Source organism: Zonotrichia leucophrys, chromosome Z (genome assembly GCF_028769735.1).
Source record: "Zonotrichia leucophrys gambelii isolate GWCS_2022_RI chromosome Z, RI_Zleu_2.0, whole genome shotgun sequence".
Lineage (NCBI taxonomy): Eukaryota > Metazoa > Chordata > Aves > Passeriformes > Passerellidae > Zonotrichia > Zonotrichia leucophrys.
Window position 1 is genome coordinate 38,081,934 of NC_088200.1, and position 10,222 is coordinate 38,092,155.

The following is a 10,222-nucleotide window of genomic DNA, read 5'->3' on the forward strand; positions in this document are numbered from 1 at the left end:
TTTGTTTCCTCCCAGCCAAAACGCATATAACTTTTTTGGGTTTTTTCCACCAATATATTACATTTTGATTCAATGTCCTCGCTGCCACACGGGAAATATCCGTGTTTCAGCGAGAAACCCCTCCACGTACGGAAATACAGGACACTGCAAGTCTGCCGCATCAGACATTATCGTTTAGGTTTCAAGCAACCTGACTTGCCGTGAATTTCACATTCCTTTCTATAGCCCCCGCTTGGTTTGGGTAGCTGTCTTGCCGCGGGATGCAGGAGAGGCAGCGGAGCCCACCGGGGCAGGTGCCTGCGGCGGCTCTCCAGCTCCGCGGCGCGACCCCGATTCCGCCCAGTTGTTGTGGGCAGCTCCTGGTCCCGGACAGCTCCTGCTCCGAGCATCTTTTTACGGCTGCAAAACTTCGGCAAAACTTTGGCAAAACTTTGATCTCGACCTCCGCCACTACCTCGCGCCGCCGGGCCACAGGCGGCAGCAGCCAAACACCGTGCCGCCGAGCCCAGCGGGCTTTCGAGGCGGGGCCGGCGCGGAGCCCGGAGAAGCCTCCTAGACCCCGCTTATCTCTCAGCCCCGGGTGCCTTCGGGGCGTGAGCCGTGAGGGGGCAGGGCGTGGGTGGCAGCAGCCGGGGATCCGGTCCGCTCAGAGACGAACACCTTCTGCGCGGCACGGGCATCGCCGCCGCCCCGACGGCGGGGCAGAGACACCCCCGCCGCCCCTTCCTTCCCTCCCTTGCTCCCTCCCTCTCTCCCTCTATCTTTCTTTCCCTCCATTCCCCTGTCGGCGCCGGGGGGCGGGCGGGGGGCGGGGGCGGTCGGAGGGGCTCTGGGCTCAGCGGGGCGGCGCGGGCAGCGGCAGTGGCAGTGTCGCTCCGGCCGGCGGCCGCACTCTGCCCGCCCGTGCCACCGCGGCGGGCGGTGCCTCTCCCCGCCGGCCTGGGCCTGAGCCGCGCCCCCCGCAGAGCCCGCGGGCAGAGCCGCCCGCCTCCATCGCCCCGGCCTCCGCCCGCCCTCGCTGAGGCCTTCTCCACCCCGGAGCCGGCCGGGCTCCTCCCGCGGGCATGAACGGCTATGGCTCCCCGTACCTCTACATGGGCGGCCCGGTGTCGCAACCGCCGCGGGCTCCGCTGCAGCGGACGCCGAAGTGCGCCCGGTGCCGCAACCACGGCGTGCTGTCCTGGCTGAAGGGCCACAAGCGCTATTGCCGCTTCAAGGACTGCACCTGCGAGAAGTGCATCCTCATCATCGAGAGGCAGCGGGTGATGGCCGCGCAGGTGGCGCTCCGCCGGCAGCAGGCCAACGAAAGCCTGGAGAGCCTCCTCCCGGACTCCCTGCGCTCCCTCCCCGGGCCGCCGGGCAGCACCGAGCCCCCCACGCCGCCGCCGGGGCCGTCGCCCTGCGCCGCGCCGCCGCGGACCCCCGCCGAGCTGGCCGCCGCCGCCGCCCTTCGCTGGGCCGCCGAGCCGCCCCCCGCGCTCCCGGGGCCGCTCCCCAAGGCAGGTGAGGCCGGGCCGGCACCGCGCTACCGGGGCAGGAGGGAAAGGGAGGGCTGGGATCCCGGCGCTCGGTTCTGGGGGATGGGGCCGGAACGAGTGAAAAAGCTTTCCCTTTCACCCGACGGGCTCCGTGGGAAGGGAATGGAGAGGAATTCCGTCGGGTACACTTTATCACTCTTAAAAAGCATGGAGCCGCAAAGCGACCGGCCCGCTCGCCAGCCAGAATCGCGTCCACCGAGACGAGTAGAGGGGACCCGCAAAGGTCGCGGCCGCCAAGCGGCTCCCCGACGTGCCGCTTCTGGGCCCGTTCCTCAGGTCGGCCGGGAAGGGGCCACATCCCGCGTGGATCACAGCAGCGTGTCTTCCTGCTTCTCCTGGTCTCTCTCCCGGAGTCGCGGTCCGGCTCCCCGCACCCGGGCATCGGGCTGCGGGACCTCGTCCGGGACAAGACCTGCACAGAGAGCCTCGGACCAAAAGCGGCGCCAGGAGCAGGGAGGCTTCTGCGGAGCTATGACGACCGGGGAAAGGGGAGTGTTGGCAGGGGATGAGCGGGGCAACCCAGCCCCACTGCGCAGGCCTGTCCCTGCGGATCGCGTCCGGGGCAGCTTGTGAGAGAGAGGTCGGGGGTGCCGAAACTGCCGCCGGCAGTGGGCACCTTGTGAGCGCGACCTGTCCGTAATGCACCTTGCCGGAGGCAAAACTAGCGCTCCGGAGCCGCAGTCGCGTTCCGTCCATTGTCTGAGCGGGAGCTGACAGTTTTTCACGATAGGGATGTTCGCCAGGCAGGCCGCTGCCAGCCCAGGGCGCTCCGCTGACGAGTTGTGACAGAATTTTACGCGGTGCCCCGGGACGAGAGTGGCGAGCCCGGTGCTGGGGCCCGTGTGCGCTGTGGGGCCGGTCCGGGCACGGAGGCGTCCGCCAGGGCGCCAGCGTGGGGCTCTGCTCCTCCAGCACCGCAGCGGACACACACCGGGCCCCAGCCGGCGACACGGCTGAGTCCGACGCTCTGGCGAGGATGCCGGTGGTTTGGGACCCGCTTCCCATTTTCCGGCCCTTGGTACCACCTGCCTACCCTCCGGCAGCCCCCTCCCGCACATCTCGGCCCAGGGCCGGGCATGGGGGTCTCTCCCCAAATTCCCCACTGGTCCTAGACGCTCTCCGCACAGGCGGCGGCGCCTGGCCGGGGCCCCCTCCCTGCCCGGAGGTAGCGGGGGATAAGCCCGAGGTGGTGGCGAGAGAAGGGGAAAAAACCGCCTTGCTTCTTCGAGAAAATGAAAGTTCCCATCCGCCAGCACGATATAAATCTGCCGGATAGGAGCGATATTAACTTGCACGCTCAACTTTCCTTCACCCTGATGTATGAACTTCCCGGTTTAAAAGATTACAGTAATCACGGGAGGAGAGTGTAAATCGAATCTGATAGCAATAACTTTTGGGGAAGGTCAGGCTCAAGTGAAATGTTACCAAGCAACAGGCATTTTCTTTGCAAAATACAATCAAAGTGTATTGATGAGAAATCCTTCCTTGCCAGCCAGTCAGCACTTTCTGATAATAGCTTTACGGAGCGAAAAAACAAACAAACAAACTACAGAACATAACGGAGACCTCCATAAATCAAGGCCGTCGGCGTTGTGCCTGCCCCCGTCCCCGCCCGCGGTGAGGCCGGGCTGGGGGGACCGGGGCACGCCGGCACCACCGGGGAGCCTTTCTGGTCACTCAGACCTCACCCGCGTGTCCCCCGCCCCTGACTGTCACAGACGGCTTTTTCCCCCCACTTTTTAGGAACATGAGAATGCATGAGAGCAAAGTGGAAGATGGTCTCCTTAGGGGTTCCTGCTGCCACCTTCACCAGACACTGTTTAACCACATGACTTGCTTATTTCCAATTATCCTGCGTGCTCTGAGCGGCAGGCTTTTCTCTTTCCTCTCTTCCATTAACTGTATTAAAATCGCCGTAAAAACAGAGGATAAACCTCCTGTCCACCCAGTTTCTAAAGCACACACACAACCCCTTCCTCCCCGTTATTCTCGTGAAAAGTTTTTCACTGCCAAAGGGATATTTCCCGATGTATGGTAAAATCAGATCTGTCTGCTTCTGTTCCTGCTACAATCGGCCATTTCAGTGGGACAGTTGCGAAGTTCTAAAACTACCCTTGTTGCATCTGCCTCTGCTAACCTGGAATGATTCCTCCTTCTGATATCGTGCTCATGAACTTTCCCTGCCCACAGGAGTGCGTGTTATATTTGTCTTAGTAGTAGTTACCAAGATTTGTAAATATAATGCCGTATTCGTTGTCTGATATTTTCAGTGCCAGCTTCTTAATGCAGTGCATCTGTCTCTGTGTTAATTTGAGAACAGTGATTAGTCTCCTACAGAGTATTTAGATCTTCGAATATAGGGAAGAAAGTCTGAAGTGAAAGTAATTAAACCCAAAACCTAAACAAAGCCCTAACAACAAAATCTGGCTAACAAACACCCCGCTTTCCAAACAGACAGCAAAAGTAAAAAAATCAAACCCAAAGAAAACAAAAAAGCCCCCACCAAAAGCATAGCCTTAGCTTTATGTGCAGTTATACTAGTTCTGTATCAGCCTGTCCTAATAATACATCTAAGGAAAAGAGCAAGTACTTTCAAGATACAAGAAAATCTGTTCAGAAAAGAGCTGCCCTAAAAATCAAAGAACAAGCTGTTTTAACAGGAACTCAGCAGTGGGATATCGAAGAAGCAAAATTGAAATTTGGTTCCAAAATATTAGAACAAGTTTTCCAGACAAGTAATTAACTTAAACAGCTTTTCCTCTCATCTATTTTACTTGTATTTGGCCACTTTACAACATTTGTCCCATGATTATTAATGTATAGATAGCCAAGAAGAATTGTGGTAAATATTGTGCTGAATTCGTATTGTATTTTACTGGAAATGCATGTACGGTTCTCTCACTGTTCTGTTTCATGTGTATCTGAATTTGCCCTGCATCTCTGATCTGGGCTGGTATCTCTCCCTGCATGCGTATTATTTGATGAATACTCCCCATCTTTTATATCAGTAGGAAAATAGTTTCCTTAGTTTTCCCAGGAATCACAATGCTGGATACTTAAATGCAGGCAATTTGAGATAGAAGGTGTTGGGGGAAAAAAAGCCTCAACACAGACACACACACACACACAGACACACACAGACACACACACACGACAAAATAACCCCCCCATAAAAAAACAAAACATAAAAATCCAACCCCAGAGCCACACAAAGAAACAGCCCTCCCAAAACCAAAAACCAACAGAAAGACAAAACAAACACCGCCGCCCCCAAACCCCAAAATAAGCAAACCAAACAAACACCGCCACCACCAGAAATACAGCAAAAATCCTCAGAGCTCACACAGGACAAAAATATAACAACCAAAGGCCCAAAAACGTAAAAAATATCTGAGGACGAGATTTCTTTCTTGAAACCGAGAATATCCTCATGTAAAACTTATGAATTATGAAAAGGAAAAAAGCTTTGGTAGAGAAGCAGTAGGTTGTGTGTTACAAATACAAAATTATTTTTATACCTGAAAATACAAGCATTTGTAATTAATGCATGCATATAATATTCCTAAAATTCAGTGTCCACATGGGGACATTTACAATGTATCTTCACAATTTTTTGTTTATTTGTCAATGACTATTTTGCATCTTCACAAATTTTTGTTTATTTGACGATGACTATTTTTGGGCCAGTTTTAAACGAATGAAAATCCCGGTGGCGGCGGTTCCCACGAAGGGTTGGGGACAGTCCCCGGAGCACGCTGATCGTGCCCGAGCCTTCAGCGTGGCGGGAAGGGGGTGTTCAAAGCAGTTAAAGCGCAGCCCCCAGCGAGGGCAGCCCCAGGGCCGGCCAGGTGAGCCGCCCGCTGCCGTGCGACTTTAAAATCAACGAAATCTCGTTTTCCGCGTCTGTCCCCGGGAGTGTGGCAGCCCAGTGAGACGCGCCGCTGTGACCCGTGCTGTATGAGGAGACTGCCCCTGTGCTAAAGCGCAGAGCCAGCATCTGTGCGGTCTGCTGATGGTAAAGAGGCAAAATTCAGTGGGATGAGTTTTCAGAATCTGATGAAAATTTTTTTAGGCAAGCCTCACAAGGATATTTTTAAGGATACAGAAAATGAATCTGAAATATCCTGAAAATAACATTTTGTAAGCATCAGGGAATATATCTGAGATACCTCACCTAATCTGAGGGTGTTTGTTTGTTGGTTGGTTCGTTTTTTAAATTAACATATATTTTCTCCACAGCATTACTTGCTCTCATCCTGTAAAGATACACTGTAAACGTGAGCATGAGGTAATTCTGAAATGCTTTCTCCTTGCTTTCAGTCCGTTTGGTAATATGGTAATATAATCACCACAGTACAATTTATTTATGTGAAAATTAAGGCTATCATCTTCCTTAAACAGCCTCTCTAACTCTGTCAAGATAGGGACAAGGTATTTTAATGTCCTCAGACTGCCCACTAAGCCTTGGACATGTAAATATTCACCAAGATTTGTAATAAATGCATAGTGAAGGGATTAGAAGGGAAAGGTAGCTTGAGTCTTCTCAATAAAGGGTGAGCTATGCCAGTATCTTAGCGCCTCCTCAAAAGGATGCACACGCCAGTTTGCTATCGGCAAGAAATTCTGCTTTGGCTGCTAATGCTGATTGATGTTCTGAACGTATGAGAAAGATGAAATGTACGTGGCCTCCTCACTAATATAGAACGTGCAGAGTTACTGCTTTCCTGTTTGCACTCAACAGGCAGCATAACCAGTGTAAAAAACAGTTCCCAAAATGGGTTATCCTGCTGAAAGGAGTGAGGTTTTTGTAAGAGCATCTGTACTCCTCAGCTACACACTTACCTTCCACAGCCCAAATTAGCAGCATCCCAAATCTCTTAGGATGGCCCATTGTTTCTGCCAGGCACAGCCATCCTCATGAGGAGAATCTTCCTTTGCCATGCTCAGACACTGTCAGGCTGTGCTCTGCCAGGATCTCTTCTTTATTTATAACTCCCACTGTGGTGAGCATAGTGGCTTCTTGCTCAGCTTAGGCTGGCTCAGACCCTGACTTCTTTCTCTCTATTGCATAAATTCCATTAATAGTCTTTTTTTCATGCTGATCTGTTAAATGTTAAACTTAGCCCACTAACTGATGAGAAGATGCCGTGCCTGTTCCTACAGTGAGAGGAACGCTGGAGATGGTGAGCAGTGAGGCTCAGGTGCTTGCACACCTCTAACAGGTTCCATCTCAGTTGGGCAGGTGGGATCATCAGAACATTTTAGGAAACTTTGCTTACTTCTTACAGTAACTTTATCTAGTTGGGGTATTTGTCAGGGGCTTGGAAAAGTAGCTGTATTGTTTTTTGTGCATAGTCCTTCTCATTTGTGCATTCAAAAGCACTACCCTGTGTGGCTAAAGTAGACTGTCAGCCACAGCTTAGACAACAATCCTCTCCCCATGTATTGATGCTTCCCAAGAATGTAAGCACTGTGCTCAATGAGGAAAGCCAGCAGAACTGTGTTCTTGGGAAATAACAATGTACAATCGCAAGCAAATACATTAATCCTCTTTTGCGTAAGCAAGCATCCTTCCCTTCTGCTTGCTGACAAGCAGTCTTATTTCAAAGGGTTCCATACTCGGGTCAGGCATTACCAAAGAGTTTTGAGTGTCCATCTCTAGACAGCATGGTCAATGGGCTTGTTTTCAGCTCCATACTCAGCTCTCATCCTTCTTAGTTCAGTACACAGAAAGCAAGGTACCTGGAACAATTGCTAAGAGAGGTTGTGGGGAATAATTCCTCCTCCTTGGAATTGTTTAAAACTCAGCTAAGCAGCCACATGAGCAACCTGCTCTTTGTCTAAGGCTGCTCCCAGTTTGAAGAAGATGTTGGACCAAATGACTTCCAGATGTCTTCTCCAAACCAGACTTTTCTAGAATATCTGCTTTGATGGGACAAGGCATCAGACATCCTTAACAGTTTAAAGGAAAAGTTGCGATTCTTGCTGTGGGAGGAGCTGATTTCTGTGGGAGAGACCAGTTTCTTCAGAACCGGAGTACATTTATTTATTTATTTGAAGACTTCTTAAACCTTCAGGCTGTAGTCATAATGGAGTGGTTCCATCAATGCTGTTGGAGCTGCAGAGGAATTTTAATTCCCTAAGTGCCCTCTTCAGCTCACAGACAATGAGATGGTGCTAGTGAGGATTATGATGTGAAAGTGCTGAAGTTCCTCTGAGAAATCTTGCAGTTGGGTGGTGTGTTACTGCCTTGTAACGAGTGAGAAAGGATAGATGTAGCACTTTTGATGCAGCAGAAAAATGATCACATTCTTTGCTTGCACATGGGAGAATAAGACAGAGTATGTCTAGATCCGATCACATTATCCTTTTCCAGATTTATTCTCATGACATGTTGCAAAGATACCTTAATTTTTGCAGGATTTCTGAGAAAAAAAGCACTTTTCCCCCCTTAGAGTACTGGTCTGTTAAGTTTAAGAAGACAGCATCCTCAAATCTCTGTAAAAGCTTTTGGCCTCAGTTTTCTGTTAACTTTTCTGACTTCTCTTTGCAGATGTGAATGAGGAGCGGCTGGGTGATGCAAGTGGAGCAGACAATGCTGAGACCTACAGTGACAAAGACACAGACCAAAGGAGTTCCCCAGACATGACCAAATCCAAAAGTTGTTTCAACCCTGACAGCCCTGAAATTGTTTCAGTGGATGAGGTTGGTTTTGCAGTTCAGAAAAATGGTGGGAGCACAGAGAACCATCCAGAGAGCTCCAAGTACCACCCAGAGCAGAACCACCTCCTGATAGAAGGTCCTTCTGGGACAGTTTCTTTACCATTCAGTTTGAAAGCAAACAGACCCCCACTTGAAGTCTTGAAAAAGATTTTCCCTAACCAAAAGCCAGCTGTGCTAGAGTTGATCCTGAAGGGGTGTGGCGGTGACCTGGTGAGTGCTGTAGAGGTTCTCCTGTCCAGCCGGTCTTCAGTGGCCAGTGGAGAGAGAACTTCTGCAGAATCGGATGGTCTTGTTTTGCCTTCCAATGGCCATCTTTTTGAACACACACTGAGTTCCTATCCTATTTCATCTTCCAAGTGGTCTGTGGGCTCGGCATTTAGGGTTCCCGACACTCTGAGGTTCTCTGCTGATTCCAGTAATGTTGTGCCAAATCCTCTAGCCGTACCTTTGCAGCACCCCTTCCCTCAGCCACCACGCTACCCGCTGATGCTGAGGAACACTTTGGCAAGAAACCAGTCCAGCCCATTCCTGCCCAACGACGTCACCCTGTGGAACACCATGACATTGCAGCAGCAGTACCAGCTGCGGTCCCAGTACGTCAGTCCTTTCTCTGGCAACTCAGCCACTGTTTTCCGAAGCTCGCCTGTCCTTCCTTCCCGCTCGTCAGAAGATCCTAGGATTTCAATTCCTGATGACGGATGCCCAATTGTGTCTAAGCAACCAATTTACACAGAAGATGAATATGAGGACAGGTCTGATTCTTCAGACTCAAGAATACTCAACACATCTTCTTAGACTGACGTTTGACACGTGACAGCTAAGCGATACTCACAGTGCAGCTGAACTACTGGTCCCTTAGAGGAGGGACATGTGCTCCACGAAACTCTTGCAATTGTATTCAAAAGTTGCTTGGTATTGTACTATAGCAATAAAGACATAACTTATTTAATTTCTTGCACTTCACTGGATAATGCCAAATAGCAATACTCTGGCTTTAGTGCTGAGTGTGTGTTGCAAAGGAAGACTTTATGGCTGCCAGTTATGGGACTCTAGAAGACTCATAATGGAAACAGAAGCCCAAGGTCTACTTTGTTCCTTAACTCAGAAAAATGGGGATGTTAAACTAGAATACTTGAATGCTGTTTTATAATTGAGAACTCCTCAGGACATAAGAAATCAAGCAAACATAGTTCAATTGCAAATGGACTAAAACAAGGACCTTATAGTCTTATGCCAGTGATCATCCTTGCAGTGAAAGAAAAGGCAGAAGAAAGAAATACACACATGCAACTAACATGAGCTGCTTCTGTGCCGTTTGAGCTTGGACACTTTTCAGAGAAATATTATTAAGAGTTATTCTTTTCCCATGGCTAGGTCGAAATGTGTAATGTCAGTGTAAAACCAATTACAGCTGTGAATTGCATGAAGTGTATTGTGAAATGAACACCAGATTAAGCATTGTCAGGTTAATGTAGCATGCTAAGGACTCTAGAAAAATAAACTAAGATGATGATCTTGGTTTATGTAATTTATACTGGGCAAATAACATTCTGAAGATAGAGAGCTGATTAGTTCTCAGCCGGGGTTAAAATGTCCAGCTCCAGCAGCTGCAGTCAGGGGGAACCTCTTTTTCCACGTCTCAGTTTTGCTTCCCTAACTTGTAACTTGCAACTGAGATTAGGCAAAAGCTGTCATCAGGGAAGCTGAGGTCTCTTGTATTTGTACTGCAGATATTTCCAAGCTCAGCTGAGTAAAGCAGAGCTTGCTACAATCACAGAAAGCAGAAAACAAAACGCTCTCCCAATGCTTCAGAAGCATATTTTTTTTTCCTATTCTGTAGAAGTAGAAAAGAACCAGAAATAGGATGTAATAATGGGCATTTATTTAAAATAATTTTTAGCCAAATGACAACTCCCCTTTCCCCCTAGAAAAGTAATGGTTTGAACAATTTATTGCATGAT

General features: G+C 49.9%; 1 protein-coding gene across 1 annotated transcript; it reads left to right on the forward strand.

The window, feature by feature from the left end:
• The first annotated feature begins 1,064 nt into the window (after positions 1–1,064).
• Positions 1,065–9,763, forward strand: DMRT3 (doublesex and mab-3 related transcription factor 3). The gene is made up of 2 exons (XM_064735581.1): positions 1,065–1,503; positions 8,092–9,763. Exons 1-2 carry the CDS (start codon positions 1,065–1,067, stop codon positions 9,054–9,056), a joined length of 1,404 nt encoding a protein of 467 aa, XP_064591651.1. The 3' UTR covers positions 9,057–9,763.
• The last annotated feature ends 459 nt before the right edge of the window (positions 9,764–10,222 follow it).